We start from the raw sequence: 18169 nt of genomic DNA, 5'->3' as shown, positions 1-18169 counted from the left end.
ACAGAAATTTTGCATGACAGTTTAAGATTTGGGCCTGGACATCACTATAGCAAAATGATCTGGTATTTTTCATGACCAAAAGTTTTTATCTAATGTTTTCTATGACTCTGTTTGTCACTGTCAGTACATTTAGTCTCTAACACAATGGAAATCTAGCATTCTATCACTTGGTTAAATGGACACAGTTCTCAAATGACCAAAAACTTGAATATAAGCAAATCATTTACCTGGTTTAGGCTGGCTGACATTTATCAGTTAAGACTAGTGTCCTTTTATTTTGTAGTTAACTTAATCAGAAGCTCTTTAACCATTCTGTGACACTACCAACTGAGAACAAACCACATTGGCTAGACAATCATCGTCAGCATCTAAGCTGTCCATATGTGATCTCTGAGAAGTGTCCATGTGAAGACTGAGGTCAGCGCAGTCATTTGCATCACGAGGGCCTGGTGGGCTGTTCTGTTTTCAGCACACAATTAAAAGTCAGAGCAAGCACAGCAGCTGCACGATTAAAGAAGAAACCTGTTCAAATAGCCCTCTCAAAGAATTATTCTAATGCTCTCCATGTCATGATGAATGATTCAGAGCAAAAACCATTTCCATGGACACAGTATATGAAAGGAAATCACAGAAGCATAAATGTTGCTGAACAATTAGAGCCAAGCCGAGTCTGCCAACTGACGGGAAGACAATAAATACATACGCATAAGTGTGTGTGTGTGTGTGTGTGTGTGTGTGTGTGTGTGTGTGTGAGAGAGAGAGAGAATTGGATATAGAAATATGTAATTGTATTTTTTAAAAGAACTGTAATATTGTTAAATATTATTACAATTTAAAATGTAAATTTAGTATATTTATATTTTTTCAAGGAAAATTCAAAAGGACAGCATTTATTTGAAACAGAATTCTTTTGTTACATTATAAATGTCTTACTGTCACTTTTGATCAATTTAACACTTTAGTTTGGGGACCAATTCTCACTATTAACTAGTTGCTTATTATAGTACTTAAAATGCACAAATGCCCATGTCCATATTCTACATCCCTTAACCCCATGCCTAAACTTAACCACTGCAACAATGACCTTACTAACTATTAATAAGCAGTAAATTAGGAGTTTGAGGCAAAAGGTAATAGTGAATATGTGTTCCCTAAACTAAAGTGTGACCAGAAGTGTTAATTTAGTTTGTCTTTCTGGGATTTTGATAACTGCAATTCTAATTTTCTTCAAATGTTACTGGCTAATTACAGTCTATGTGATGACATTTTAATAAAATAGAAAAGAATAAGAGGTTTTAAACATCAGCATAAGAGCAAAGTCAACAGTGAAGCTCCAAAAGCCATGGCAATAAATCCTTCTGAAATCCCTTGGGAGTCTGATGTGACACTGCAATATATCTGTGACAGGGTGATGCATGAAACATCTCCCACATCTAATAAAACAGTTACTCTGAATAGTATGTGTCAAAGTTTAGATACATTGACTTGCATGTGGGAGACTGTATTCGCCCTCATTTTAAACATAATACAGTCATGGCTGCAGGGCCATGGCAAGAACATATAGAATGACAACGCGAACCCGTATTTATTATAACGGAAGTAGACCAAGTTCTATATTAAAACAACACTAAACCACAAGATAGTCCATCCTACAAATACACCCAAACCTATTTGCAATATGCCTACACTTCATAAACATGAGTCACAAAACCTCATCAATTCCACCAACAACACATAAGGGTGAACCAACTCCAGGCTAAGGTTGAGATGATGCGCTTCCCCTTTAAAAAAACACATTTAGATTTCCTTGAAATAGTTTCAAGTTTCATGTCACCGCACGACCTACACATCTCTCAGGATAAACGCTCCAGATAAATTATTTGTAATTAAAGTGTCTGCGTTCACAAATCACTGTTAATTTGAACAGAAGAGCAAGCACAATGTATGCTGGATTTGGCATGGCAGAAAGCTGTCACTCATCTTAGTTCATTGCAATCTCACAAAGTTCAGTTATAACCAATTAAGCTGACTGCACAATGAATCTCTTATTTACATAATCATTTGTCATAATGAGAGGATTTGCGAGCATGCAGAACATCAGAATCCACTCATCGCTCAAAACGCAGGAGTTTTTGTTCAGTGCTATATTAAACACCTCTGATTGGCCACTGCGTTTCAAGAAATGGTCATGGCGCTGCTTGGGATGCTGACAGCCTGTTCCAATAAAGCCCATGTATGGAGCAGAGCAGAGCAAAGCATCAGACATTAGCAGAAACCCCAGAGGCTGCCTCGGTTTATGATGGCATTACTCATTGCTTTGAAAGGTGCAGCTCCAGAACTCAACTCCACATATTAGGGCACAAATGCACCATGGTCCTATGGCCTATTGCAGAAGTGGAAAAGGTCCATTCAGGAGGGTGAACAAACTAAAACCAAAAACTAAAAATGTCTCACAAGTATGAGTTTCTTTCTTCAGCGGAGCACAACAGGTTCATCTGAATCAAATCCTGGCCACTCTTTTAAAAAGTATTTTCAATATAAAGAAAATTAATCAGGATTGAGGTGTCAAGGTCCAAAAATGACAAATATCAAGTGGTCACTCAAAGTACCTTATTCAAAGTTTGAAGCCATGAAAACCAACACAGAAATGTAAGTCTGAATGCTAAATGATATTAAATTGTTTGGTTCACTTTACAAAACCGGACTGAATGATTTGTTTGCTTAACGAAGTGAAAGAGTTTAATAGATTATTACATAAACTACATTTTTCACACAAAGCTAACTGTATAACATAAAGAAATCAGAAGGCTTTGAAATTAAATGATGCAAGTGAAGTGACTAATGACACAGTTACACAATCACAACTTTATTTTAAGGTGAACTACTCCTTTAAGACTCTGAGAGACTCTGTTTTAGATGAAATTACTGCGTGTAGAGGTTTCCTCTCTCCCTGATGGAGATCTGAGATGAGAAGATGTGAAATGAGGGACAGATTTTAGGACAGGAGTTGGATATTAACTTGTCAAGCAGTCAGATGCAATAAATGAGAGAGCCCAGGAATAATAGATTTAGGAGAGGCAATAACAGGCTCTGAAGAACTAGTAAGAAAATGAAAACCTAGCAAATTGTAATCTCAACACAAAGTCTATATTGAAATCGATCGTTGAGTTGAGTCACCCAAACGCTACAGAATAGATGCAAAAGGCTATTTGTATGAATTCCTGAAAAGTGTCAAAACTCACGAGTCTGCAGTCACAGAAAGCAGCTGCCAGTGTAGGCAGATAGATAGCTCATTAGGTTTTGGAAAAGAGCTAGAAAGAGAGATGTAAATAAGATTTGTTTTGCCCTTCACTGTTTATCATCACAGACGGTGACTCCTTCAGAAGAACTGGTGGGCCACCACACCGACATCATGGGAGATCCATGAGTGGGCAGCACTGACTTGCTTCCAGAGTGATAATATGGGCTCACAGTCCAAAAATGAGTCACTTCACTCATATCACACCTCTATCCGCTCACACACTCCTTCTCCTCATCATAACCCCTTTACGCTATAGTCACTTTCGCTCTTCTTTCGATTGTTCTAAAGCATACTCTCATTCCAACTATCTAGGAAGAGAGATGTGCCTGGTAGGTTTCTTCAAATGGTAATTTCACACACATTTCAAACTCCTTAGTCACACAATTTTAGACACATAATGAAAAAGTTTTTTTTCCCCTGCTGTCTATATGTCTATATAAGCACTCAATATAAATGGAAATGTTGATTTCTCATTATATGACATTTAAAATGACATATGACATTTAAAAATAATTTTGTGGTATACACACACATACATACATATAATTAATTTTATTTTTAAAAGTTGTTACATATTTCTTTTTTAATTAATTTATTGTGAGTGTTAATAATTTTGGACCTTGTGTGCATCTGGGATTTCGCAACACATTTTAATAGGTTTCCAGCACTAATAATTCAACATAATTCAATAATTCAACCAACACTGTGCTGTGTGTGTATGAAAAAGAAGAGTTTTTACAAATGTGCATGGATGGGTTGTATTAGGCAAAACTGGCAGGTCAAATTTGGTTCAAGTATAGAGGCTTGTTGTGAGGCTCATTCTGAGAGCAGCTGTGTGTGTATTCAATCTAAAGGTGAAGTGTTTCATTTTTGCGGTGTTAAAATACTACTATCTCAGCTTAATATGAAGCAATAACATGAGTAAGCTATGCTTAGGCTGATTCCAGCAACATTGGATAGATGTTATACAAGCTTGATTTCGCACATTGTTGCATTACAGAATGTATCGGAATGTGATTCATAATGCAACGCAAGTACGCATTGTCATGTTGCAGCTTATTACGGCCAAGAACCTGCATACGTATACACAAAAGTATATGTATAATATAATATAATAACAATAAAAAAAAAATTTTTTTATAGCTATATCTGTATATAATAACATATATATAATGATTTTGGCCAAATTGTGCAGCCCCACAAACAAGCACATCAAACTTTGAATTTTAAAATCATTTTAATTTGCAATCACAATTTTTATCAAGAAAAAAAATTTCAATTAATTTTTTTTTTATTTTTTTTTTAGAAAGCTTGATTGACTTGTTGACTCATTACGATTAGAATTCATTGAGCCGCCCGTGGCGTCTGATTCATAGTGTGTGTGCGTATGAACAGATGAAACTCAAATCTCTCATACGCAATCTACTTCCTCCTCACTGCACAATAGTTCACAATATCCCTCTCCATTCTCACATTCCCACGGCCCATTTCTTTTGATTATTCCTTTGTACCATTCTTATTTCTGACTTGAGAGTGACTTTTAAGTGAAGTTAGACTCATCTAAGGCTTTTTTTTGCACAGTGTGAAATCTCTCAATACAGACAGACCAGCACTTTTACAGTAAAAAGCTTTTACAGCAAAAAGGCCTCTCAATTGCACCTTTCTCCAAAGAAAGAAAAAAAATACAGCCGTGTTCCAAGGACTGGTCACTTTTTTTTTCTTTTTTTTTTTTTTACATGATAGACTCCTCTATCATGTAAAAAAAAAAAAAGCTTAGAAATAAATCTAAGTCTTGATAAATCTTGATGCTTTGCATCTTCTTATACTAAAGTCACTATAATAACACAACAGTCATAGTGATGCCGAGAAGCAAGAGTGAAATGTCTATTTCTATGATGGATTCAGTGCAGAACAGGAGAGCAGCTTTACACACATACAGTATTTGTCTATTTGGGCTCAGTGTCATTATGGGCACAACCTTAATACACTCAAAGTAAATGACTTCCCATTTCACTGGATTGAAAAATGCTGTAGTTTGCCAAACTCTGGAGAAATGAAAGAACATGCAAAAAGATGCATTGAATTTCCTGTCCATGTGATTTGGAAATGATTCATGACCAATTACTTCCTAAAATGGATTCACAGAATCCATATACAGTACATACACATACTAAGAAAAAGAAGTCACCATTTCCACATGAAAGATCCTTAACTCTTTTGCCTTGCAAAAAAAGAATAAAATTCATTAAATCCTTTATGTATAACAAAGAAACAAGGACACAGCGCCAGCGAACCCATGTACATATGTATTTTCAGTTATTGAATCATTATCCAAAATCCATGCAATATAGCGTAAGCGCAGTAGTATTTCGCAAGTGTGATATATTGCTTTTCTATAGTTCAATATGCAAGGCATAAATACTGATCACTTACATTTTAGGCACAATATTCCCAGTTACTTCATCAGTTTCTGCTCCGTCAACTAAAATAACTCCAAATATCAAAGCAGTCTCCAAACAATGCACAGTATGGATTCCGAATGAAACACGTTTTAAATTATTTGGTTGAGTGAATGATTCACTGACACACTCATAAACCCATTTGCTGCCAAGTGCCAACTACAACTAAAGTAACCTGCAGAAAGAGTCTGAAAAAACAGTTTTTATTTCTCCCAAGGAATAGGAGAAACATCTGAGACAAAGAACTTCCAGGAAACACAAGAGAGACCTCCATTAAGAGCAATGAAGAGCAACCAATAAGTAAAAAACATCTCTGCGATTTAATTGTTAAGTAAATTAGGGAAAGCTCTATAAAATAAATAAGAGATTCTGTCCAAAAACAAGAAGTTGCTGTGTTTTCTGATGTGCTTTCTTTTGGGACCATAAGGGGGATTTTAATCACAGAGTTTTGACAGATGGCGTGAAAAAAAAAAAACAAAGAAGAGAAAATCCATTTAAAATAAAAAGCCACAGATCTAATCCCTTCATTTATTTTCTCTCTTATTATGATGCCTAAAAACAAAATCAACCAAGAATCAAATCTTCATCAATCCCACCCCTTCATCTGTCTCTCTCTCACCCTGATTTAGAGTTTCTCCTCTTCATTCTCACCAAATGATTCTCTCAGCAGCTCCAACACTTAACTCACACAAATCGCACTTATGAGCAACAAGCGCGCACAAACCCACCGAGAGTGTTAAACCAAACAAATAAACACACACAAACAGAGGAAAGCAGGACTAAGTGCATTAAAAAACAGTGCAGACAAAGTCCACAATGCAACCTGATCATATTACTATAGATATAGGACATGATTGAAGGTCAGTGGGCAACAGGTGGACGTTTCAAGTCTCACAATCATCACGCGGAGACACTATTATTAGTATTGCAACCGTATCCTAAACACCATTTCTGACAACTCAGCAACTTCCCATCAACACAACGAACGATTTGTCTCACATTGCATGAGCATGACGGCAGCTCCGTCTCTCCATCCAACACTTTCATGATCCAGGGACACTTTTTATCACCACGGCAACAACACTAATATAACATGCATTTTGCTCGTGACTTTACTCAGATCTCAGATGGTTCCAGCTCTATGAATGCATCACAAAGGGGTCATGAAATAGAAAAATCCAAATGTCCTTGACCATTTATTTACACATAAGAGGTTACTATCAAGAAGGTGTGCTCTTAATAACTCATGTCTATCAGTCAGAAGAGTGATACTGCTGTGGGAGAATGTCGAGAAAGACCGCCAGACGGTGTTCTGTCCTTGGATGTAGACAAACTAAATACGAAACTATTACGAATACATGACTGAAGTTTATTTCACACCACCAGACTGTTTTCTGACTGTTTTCCCAAATATATTTTGTTGAAATCTATGGCAGGGCCATGTCTGAGGCAACACAGGTAACAATTTTTAAGAGTGTTTGTAATAAACGTCATCATACAGCCAGCATAACGCTATCAAAAGACCGAGTGTATCACTGTTAGAATGCTGCTAATAAATCAGTATGCATGGATTAACAATGTTTTCTTGAGTTTAATATTAATAAAGTGTGAAGAAAGCAAGTATTTTCAGCCACATATGTCTCTATTACAGTGCTGGCCATCTCAAGCATCAAAACATGTCAAACATACTGTGGTGAAGGGCATGGATGCGTTGCAATGAAGCTCTTCGATCACCGTAGTGGGTGTTTACTTGTGTTTCTGTAAGAGGTAACGTCCCTCAAAACAGAGTGTGTTTGACATAGTGAAAATGAGGGTGGAAAATCAATTTTACAAATATTTGGTTACAAAAAAACTTTGTTAACTTCATAAGCTAACCTCCAGAAACATAATTTAAAAATAAAAAAAAAAGCATTTTATGATCCCTTTAAATAGTTTTGGACAATTCCCAGATTTTTTAATGGATGTAATTCCCAAGTACAATGCACATGATGACAGACCCACCTGCTGGAGGAGCCGGGCTAACCGTAGGACACAGGAACGCCTGGAAGCTGGACGCACAGAGTTCGCTCACCGTCCCCATAGCTCAACTGTCCCTGTTTCACTCTGATGAGTGTGCGATTGAGCGACGAGAGAGAAAACACAAGCTACTTCCCCTTTTGTCCGAAAGCAGAACTGTTGATAATTATATAACGCTCGTCTTTATCATTAATTTTCCTTTGGGTTTTCCTGTCTGACAGATTCCAAAGCAAAGATCCACAGCACTGCTCTCTGCTCTGATGTGTGCTGGTCTTGCAATCTCACTCACTGACTTCTCTCCTTGTACAGTCTCTCCTCCTTCTCTCTCTCTCTCTCTCTCTCTTCATACTCACCGCCACTTTGTGTTTACCATGCAGGGCTTTCTAAGCTCCCCCCCCCTCTGTTTCTCTGTGTCTACGACCCTTTCTATTTGAAAGTCTCTGCTGTGGTGCTGAAACAGCTTTGGTAGAGAAGGATTTACATAGACATAAGCACAGATTCATCAACAGCTCCCAGAACACCTCCCCACTCACTCCCACAAGCTCAGAGGGCAAGTTTAGTCAGAGCTCAACCATTTCGGGCATCTGAGCCATGCGTGGTTTTGAAGGGCATGTATATGTTTACTCATAGAGAATCACAAGATCACCCACCCCATCTATTAATGTACGCCTGCAGACACGTGTGCATTATGTTAGGTTGAGACCCTCTGAAACCCACATGCACCCAAATTGGTGCTTTTGCATCAGTTTACATTTTGTGTTGTGTATGTGTTTGTATGGTTGTTTCAATGGTAATTGCTTGTCCGTATAGCGGCAAGAGCATTTTAATGCAATCCTTTACTATTTTATACACTCTTAGAAAGAAAGGGTTCTAAATAGAAGGTTCTAGACTCAATTTTAAAGAACCCTTTATGCCAAAAAGGTTCTATACAGGAGAAATGTCTTAAATTGCAGTATAATACTTTCATGTTTAATGGTTATTTAATTTTTTTTTCTAATGATAAAGTAAGTTCTCATGCAGTTTAATTCATTTAAAATTTTAAAATTAATAAAAATGAATTAAAACTAAATCCATAAAATGACCCCATGATGAGAACCCATAGAGTATGAAGTGCCTGACAGAACTCTTTAAGATTAGAGAACCTTTTCCTCTAAGAATGTATGACAATAAAAAGTCTTTCATAATGAAAATCACTATATTCTGTAAGTATTCACGCAGGGCTTTGTAAATTATGAGAAATATCTGGTTGCAAATGCGATGTTTCTAGAAAGCATTCATGACTTAAAAGAAATGGTGTTTGTGCAATACTGTTAAATCATAAGACTGCTGAATATCGCTGACTTGTTACTGGTCATGTGCCATGAAAGAGGAACAGAACATTGCCCTCAAATAACAATCTCAGCTTTCCAAAAAAATACATGAAGAGTAGCCTGATTGTATGCATGACATTTCACCCTAAAAATTAAAATTCTTATTTTTTTCTTCTTCTTTTGAACACAAAATAAAAGGTTTTTTTTTTTTTTTTTGGTGAACTATTCCTCTCATATACAACACACTTTCTGTGCTCTTAAACAATAATATTTGACAATGTTTTGCGCCTGTAAAACCTTCTGGGAACATCCCTAAAAGTGATCTCAGAGGGGAGACAATTGGGAGATCCTGTTGGAAAGTCCACCCAGTACTTTCCAGCTCACTCTCCTCATTTTATCTTCTGACACCCTTCCTCTCCTTCCATTCCACCCATGTATTTATCACAATCACACCTATCCACAATACTACATTTATTTAGAAATGTACTTATACTACACTATTTGTAACTCTTTCTGATTTGCATTTGAGATGCATTTTCTGAAGGTGTTAAGATTGTGGTTAGATAGATATTGGAGATTGGAGGCACTGACACTTGAGTGAGATTAAAGACTTTTAAAATGCTCAGAATATAATTAACATGCAAATTATTAACATGCAAAACATTAGCCATTAAATGATTAATTTGACATTTAGCTGAAGCTATTATCCACGTGATTCATAGCACACTTCTTACAGACACAGCGCCTTCAGAAACAATTTGGGATTACGTGTCTTTCTCAAGGACAACGGAGATCATTCATAAACCTACAACTTTTTGATCATCAGACTGAATTGTTAACCAATAAGCTACATCACTCATAAGGAAGTGTGCAGGTTTTGGTGTCCTCCTGTATAGTCATCTTTTGTCTCACTTTTGATCAGTTTAATGAATCCTTAAGTTCTTTAAAAAGAAAAGCACAGCTGAGCAAATAATTTTATCATCACAACCTCACCAACAAACAAGACTGTTCACAGCCTTATCCATTTGCAGTGACTCAGGAGGACTATAGAGAAATAAAAGATTTTGCCTCTCTCTTTTTTCAGTCATTTCTAATTGAACACTAGGCTGGCACCCCGCAGCTAGGGGAAAGAAAAGAACAGAGGAAAATGACATGTGAGTCGCATTTCAAAGGTTAGTCAGCAGTGCTTTTACCCAAACATCAAGACCTAAGACATTTCATGACATGTCTGTGCCAAAGCCCTCTAACAAGACATATAGTACCGTCAAAATCTGCAGCCGTGCTAAAACCAAACTAACAACAAAAGATCCTTTGCACCAACACCCTCAAAACTGACCCTGAAGAAAATCAAGGTCAGCTATGAGCATACCAGCATGAAAATTACACGTATAGCGAAATCGAAATCAATTAGGATACAGTCACAAATCCAGTTCAAGCATTAGAAAACAAACCGACACACTACAACTATGTTTTTACCTTTGCCACAAATGTATTTCTCAAAAATGCTGTGATGAAGACGAAGTCTATGTGCACTAGCACTTCGCTAGAGGACCAATAAAGGCCTGCCCAGTGTCAGCAGAGTCTGGCAAGTGTTGGGGTCGTTCATTCGGCCTCTCGGTTTTGAAAGGCGCACCGAACTGTGAAAATGAAAGGTTGGATTCTGAAGAGAACCACAATGGTCAGAAGCTTGGGTTTCCCATCCAAAATTTATTCCAAGAACACTTTCTGCTTCATCATTCTGAAACGAACACTTTTTTGGCCATATGTTCCAGTCAAATGTGCCCCAAATACGTCCAGTTGCTCTATTAATTAACTGAGACTACAGATGCACAAGATTTAAAAATGAAGATTAGGCTAAATTATGAAAAAAATGACAAAAGAAAAAGAGTATGCAATGTGCAATGAACCAGCTTGGGGGGCCCAGCTTGCAAAAGGTTGAGAACCCCTGCTGTAATGGAATGGTTAATCCACCAATATGTGTAAGCTCTTTAGTCCCAGTTGGCCAAGACAAAGTCCAGACTTGAATCCTATTGAACAAATTTGTGATTTAGTAAATTCAACGATAGATTGCACAAAAGTTAATCAAAACCAAGTCTTTGGGAACAACAAGAAACTATTTGGAAGTCAATAACAGTCAATGCCAGCAAGAATGTAAGCTGTTATCAAGTCCAAAGAATTCCATACAAAATATTACGTTTTTTGGTTATTATGTGTGAATATTTAGTTGTTTCAGTTTGTTATTTGCCTAATAACTGACAATAAAGTTTTAGTCTAAAAAAGCACACACACATACATACATATATATTCTTTTGTCATAATTTAGCCTCATCTTCATTTTCAAATCTTGTGCATCTGTAGCCTCAGTTACAGTTATTAACAGAACAGATGGACGTATTTGGAGCACATTTGTATATACACAATATAAATGATAATTATATGTATTCAAATGATTTAAAAAAAAACATAAAACCTTTGGAATGGTTTAAATATGCAGCAAACAACTTGACACTTGGTACCAATCACTGATGAAAATATTTGCATATTCTGATGCTTTGCATGTTTAAAGAAATGGATTTTTAACAAATTGCAAAACATTTTGTGATAACATTTCATGAGAAGTTTTACACGCCATCTACACTGCAAACAAGCAACGTGACAAAACAACACAATTATAATCAGCGAGGCAGTCTACACTGCACTATAATGGACACGCTCATATGCCGTTTAGACAGATTCATTCATTATAATGGATGGCTTTCTGGTTTCTGGTGTTGTGATGCTCATTTACAGTGCAGAAACAGAAGCACAAATGAACTGTCCCACAAATCCAGACTGTTGTGATGAGCCAGACTTTTAGAGTATCCCCGCATTATGGTCATTTCTGTTCCCCGGTGGATAGATTGTACATTAGGTTAAATTACTGATAATATTTATCAAGCAAAACAATACAATGAAAGTACACACAATAAAAATAAGGTTCAAAGGAAGATAAGTGTAGAAGAGCAATTTGGCAGTAACGAGATACCATTTCCAAGCCAAACTAGCATCATATGCCAGCAGTAAAAGCTTTCATTTAACATCTGTGATATCTGCGGGTTCGTCAGCCATAGAGGGATGAACCAGTTTTAAAAATAAATAAGCACATACACACGCACAACCCTTATGTGACAACTCTTAAACGAGCATTTCCCAAACAATTAACATTCTGTCATCATTTACTCACCCTCATGTTGTTCCAAACCCACATGATTTTCTTTCTTCCAAGAACCACAAAAAATTTTGACATCTTGATGACACTGACTGATTCGGTTTTTGGTTCAGAAACCTCTAGTCTCCATTAACTGTACAGTAATAGCATGAAAATGTGATATTCACAATTCATTCTGTTCTGTAGAAGGAATAAAGTAACACAGGTTTGAAATGACATGAAGGTGAGTAAATGATGACATTGAGATTGGTTGAACTAAACTTTACTAAACTTGTAATGTACTGTACTAACAAAGGTGAAATAATCTGAACTGAATACACACTTGAGGCTCTATTGAGAAAGCATCAACTTCAGACTCCTCCACCATTAAAGAAGTATTATAGTACATAAGTAACAACAACATTAAAATTCTGCAAATAATAGTTCATTAAAATCTTTATCTTTATGGGATGATCTATTCCAGTAGTTGATCATGGCAGATTGTATCTAACCCTTTCAAAAACAAGGACAAATGGGAGGCCGTCAGGCTGTTGGCTGCTACTGACCTAACACTCATATTTCGAGCCCCAGTCGTCCCGTGCAGGAAAGCTGCCGTTTGATCTTAAAACAGATCAGTCTTTTGAGGATTTCTGCTTCTCTGGAGCTTAAGATTAATGAGAGAGTATTTTTTGGGATTAAATCAAAGGGTGCATGGAGAAGGAAGGGTGAATGATGGAAGCCATAAGGTGAGCTTAATTCCAAGGAAAAAAATGTAACGAACACACTGCAGTTTAACTTAACTTTGTAATATTTATCTATGAATTAAATCGCATTATACTGTAGGGCAACTCTATGACTTTTTATGCCCCATGGGTTGATTTTTATCAAGACAGATTTCAATATTTGTATCATATTAAAAAACAGTTTTACTTTTCAAATGCGCTTTATGTTTAGATCTGATTGTTTTTCCCTTGTCTCTGACCCAAACTTTCAGTCTTAACGTAATAGGATTGGACAGCCCAGAGGATTCACAAAACGAAGAGATGACAACGACATTCCTAAACCTATAGTGTAAAAATGTACCATCTTTTATGCCACAAAATGCATGCAGATTTTCTATATACTGTATCATGATGACACAAAAACCATGTGGTTTGATGGGCCTTGTTTTGGTGACTAGCGATATTCAATCTCAAACCTACAGAATGGGAGGTGGGTAAGCCGGCAAGGCAGGCCCTGTAGTTTAATGGCTAGAATCCCAGATGATACTCAATGGACCAGCCTACGTACCAGAAGCACAAGTTACAGCAGCCTTGGTCTCGCTAGCAGAGCGACGCTTAAGCGTGAGAGGTGCTTAGGACTTAAATGCACACTCAGTGACTAACAAAACCCAAGCATCATGACACAGAGCGGTCACTATGCCAACCAGGAACAAACTCAGCTCATATAGGCACTATATCTCTCTACATGCATCCATGCATCAATCCAGCAGAGCAGGATACTGAACTTAGCATTTAAGAGATTAATGATTGATGCATTTGTATGCCAATACATTTTAAATGCACATTTTTTAAATAATTTTTTATGTTAGAATATCTGCCAAGTCCTCATTCATCACCATTACATATTTAATGAGTAATACAGAATAAAGAAAGTCACTTTTCATGCACTTTATTTCTGTTATATGACCTTTAAAAGCTATTTTGAAAAGTGGCATGACCACATGGTTATTATATCATCTTATGACATGCTTGAATTTTGTGATCAATTGTCTATGTGTAGCCTATATTTATGAGCTGGATATTTTGTGGAAATAGACGCCATCTACTGGTCATTTTGTGTTAGTGCACAATTTGTGACTTTATACCTAAACTCCATCAGTTCATCTGCATTAAGAAATCAGACTATTTTTTCTTTAATATTTATTTACACTGACATGGATGTCTTAGTTGGGAACTAATTTAGAATCTGTTTGTTAATGTAAGCCTGCTCAAGTAGTGGACAGAAAACTAGGACACTAGTCTTAACTTTAGATGAAGCTAAAATTGGATTTTGTACGTGCGGTCTTCGCTGTAAACAGTCTTCTTGATTTGCAGCTAACACGTATACCCCAAAATGCACAGACAGCAGAAAGTTTGGCAGAGAGAGTACATCAAAAACAAACCTCTGTTCAAACTCTTGCTGTATCTAACTGGAGCAACAGACTGCCAGGGAGGAGTTAACATCATTGAGTGACAGCTGAAAGAGGTAAAGTGAGGACAAACTCAGAGGTTTCCTGTGGAGCTTTGCTCTTTCCTGGATGTGACACTTTGCCACGTCTGCAGCTGTAACCGTGGTAATGAGAGACATATCCCAGTCCCACATACCTGTCCACATTCACAAGTCTGCTCAGTGGATAAAACGATCATTTTAGAAGCTGAACTTGAATTTGGTGTTTCTTTACTGGCAGTGAGGTGTAAAACTAGCATTTAACAGCTAATTAACTGATGCACTACTGAAAAGACCACAGCTTTAAATCTGTGCTTAAAGAAACTTCATCCTCTCACGTTACGATCCCTCTGCCTCTGAACATGAAGTCAGTCTGAAATATACTCCAGACATTCTTTTCCATCCAAAAAGATTTATTTCTGTTATCAGTAATCATTTATCAAGACTGATAAGCTAAAGACAGTGAGAGAAAGGACAAAAAAATAAAGAGGGAAAGATCAAGAGAGGTTGATTTTCAGAACAGACTTTTACAAAACTTTTAAGGAGGACCAGTTATGCCCTTTTACAAAGTCTTGATGTTTTTGGGGTCTACTACAATAGGTTTTCAGGTTTGAAAGTAAAAAAAACACATTATTTTTCACATATTTTACATTGTTGCAGCACCTCTCTTATCAGTAACGCTCTGTTTAGTTCCTGTCTCTATAAGGCCCCTCCTTCCAAAAAGTGCAATGCGCTCTGATTGGTCAGCTGGACCAGTGTGTTGTGATTGGTCAACTAATTTGAGCGTGTTTGTGGCAATGTCATGACCCTTACCATAATCGCAAGTTTCAACACACTACTAAACGTTTCTCAATATGCGTTCTTGTCTGTAATTGTGTTCTTGTGAAACGTCATCAGTCGCTACCCAAGTACTGTTCCAATTCAAAGTTCACATCTAGCCAAGCACAATTCAAATCCCCCGGATGTGTTCTAGATCCGCCCCTTTTAATAATTAATAATTAATAATTCGTTACATTTATATAGCGCTTTTTCTGAGACCTCAAAGCGCTTTACATATGGAAGGGGGGAATCTCCTCAACCACCAGCCAGGTATCCCAGAATGCATCTTGCACCAACCAGCAAGCGTCAATAGCGGATGAGAAAACCCGCGTAATTTAAAAATACTACTGTTATTGTGTCATGAAATGTAGTTTTAAGAGTTTTTCAAGCGAGAAAGTAGTTGTTTAAAGCTCAAATCTGTGGTTTTTTTATAAAGTTAGCGCCTATTTGATCTGACGCTTTCAGAGTTGTGAGATCCAGGCTATCAGCGGGTGCTCAGCGCTCATTAACCCCACCGAAAACAGCCTTACCTCGGCTAGTCCGCTGCATGCCTCTGATGTCTCTGTAGTGGTTAAACATGAGATATAATTCGTCTTGTTGAGTATATCTAACGGGCAATCTTTGATCTCATGAATCTATAAATCAGAGTGCAAATGCACATAGGCCTATTGCCTGAACCACATATTAATGTTTAATATTTTTAAAATGTAAATGAAAAGAGGTAGGGTTGTGTTTTATATTTCGTTTTGTTAAAAATACATGCTGTGTAGATAATCAATGTACGCGTTGTTGCCTGGACCACATTTGAGTGGCGATTAATATGTTTAAGATTTTTTTAAATGAAAAGAGGCAGAGTGGTGTTTTATAACATATTTCATTTTATTGTTGCCTAAAATATACATACAGAGATAACCGGAGTGACGTTATCAAGAACACCGCTGTACCGTTTGCAGAATCGCCAGACTTGCGTCCTCCCGTCCTCGGGAGTTCGTTCTCCTGAGTCGAACTTGGCAAGTCCGAACTACCAAGGACGCAAGTCCGAACTTAGTGTACTTGGTATTAAGAAACGCCTCAGGCCTCGCTCCTTTTGTTGCGCATGCCTTGGGCGGGATTTATTTAAATGAGGAATATTGTGACGTGTTCGTTCCTGGAAGAAAATTAAAGACTACAATCAAGGCGTTTCAGGGAATTCAGAAACATTGCGCATTGATATTGAGAATAACTCCCTTTGGAATAGACTTTGTGCTTTGTAACTTTGCAGACCTTTTTCATGCTCAAACAGCAAAATTTCACACAGTTAAAAAAGTCAAACTGCATAAGAAGTCCTCTTTAAGGTCACTTCTAAAGGTCAAGGGTGATCATGGCTTCTTTTGTGCCAAGGTTGTAGAATGGCCTATCACTGTTGGTTAGGTCCTCTACCATCAACACATTCAAACCCATCTCATTTCTCGGGCCGCTGCTGTAATGTGTTCTCTATTTGTTAGGTTTTAATATTTAGCATCCAAATTAGCCTGTGTTTATAGATCTTAAACGTATAATTCTGTCATAATTTACACATACTCTTGTCGTTGCAAACCTGTGTGACTTTCTTTATTCTGTAAAACACAAAGGACGACATACTGAAAAATATCTAAACAATGAATGTTTTTTGGACCCCACTGACTTTAATTTTTATGGATAAAAACAAGCGACTACAGTACCAAAAAGACCACAAAACACTCAAATCATAAGGAGGTGAAACAAATATAGAGTCTAACGGACAAATGAGCAGTCATTTCTATTATGACTCAAGTAACGTTGTTATGGAAATGACAAAATACAGCCCTAAGAGTGTGCATTTAAGGTGGGTGTGGTGTATTTAGTTCCTGCTGCTCGTGGAATCATTTAATTGTCTTCAACAAGACTTCAGGAAACTTTAGGAAAACTGTTTGGTCCAAACTTCTAGAGCTTCTTTGTTTACTCTGCTTTTAAACAGGTGTAACTTTTAAACAGGTTTCACTCTTGTACAAAAACAGACATTTAACCACTCTTCAAAAGCTCTGTGGTGTGTCTGTTGTTTTCACTCAGGATATCCTGTAACATCATTTCTGCTACTCTGACATTCTACAAAAAATAAAAAAAGCAAAGGGAAAAGCAAAAATATGTTACTGTGGGTGTGGGCACAATCTAAAAAAAAATACACCATGTCAGAAAAAAATGCAATTTGAAGAATTTTGTGTTTTAAAAGGTACATTAAACATCAAAAAAACAAACTCAACCCACATCTTTTTGATATACTGTATAAACAGCATTTACCGGTAAGTGAATGAGATCAATTTGGGTCATCCTCTATAACAACACCGCAACATATCTAAATGTATGATGACTCTTTCAAAGCACACACAAATCCTTGGCTAACTTTAGCTTTAAAAAGATACATATGAACAGAAATAGGTGCACACAAACCAAATATTTGGGTCAACAACTTGTCTGTCATGTCAACATGGTGTCCCTACTAACAAACTTGGACAAACATTGTGTTTTAATAAGTCACTGCCAGCATGCAAATGTTTGCTTTATTATTTAGCATCGACCTGTTAGTTTGGTCTCATTTTGGATTCCAATTGAACACAAACTTCTATTAATCTTCCATTGTTTTACACCATAATGCACTTTGACACGCCGCTGTCAGTCATAACACGTTATTCCGTCATATAAAACTTTAATGACATAAAACTTACCATAATCGTCCGCGTCCATCCTGCAGCGGTGCTTCACACAGACAGCTCTAGTCTTCCTCCGCCAAACACGCTCAACATCACTTGTCAGTCGCGTTGCTCTTTTCTCTTCCAGGTTACTTCTGTTCCACTCACGGTGAACTGTACACACA

The 18169-nt window shown here is 37.1% G+C and overlaps 1 protein-coding gene across 2 annotated transcripts in view; it reads right to left on the bottom strand.

The window, feature by feature from the left end:
- The window catches only part of cyth1b (cytohesin 1b), a 65935-nt gene extending 47766 nt beyond the window's left edge, over window positions 1–18169 (bottom strand). Inside the window, exon 1 of one of the 2 annotated variants that reach the window (XM_084435118.1) lies at window positions 18021–18169. In XM_084435118.1, coding sequence (XP_084291244.1) covers window positions 18021–18039 — 19 coding nt within the window. In that variant the 5' untranslated portion in view covers window positions 18040–18169. Of the gene's footprint in view, window positions 1–7761; window positions 7974–18020 lie in introns of those variants that run through there. The other variant, XM_084435116.1, reaches the window with a different exon arrangement.

Source organism: Rutilus rutilus, assembly GCF_951802725.1.
Source record: "Rutilus rutilus genome assembly, chromosome: 16".
Taxonomy (NCBI): domain Eukaryota; kingdom Metazoa; phylum Chordata; class Actinopteri; order Cypriniformes; family Leuciscidae; genus Rutilus; species Rutilus rutilus.
Note: the sequence above shows the minus strand (reverse complement) of the source record. Positions and strands in the feature narration are given on the sequence as shown.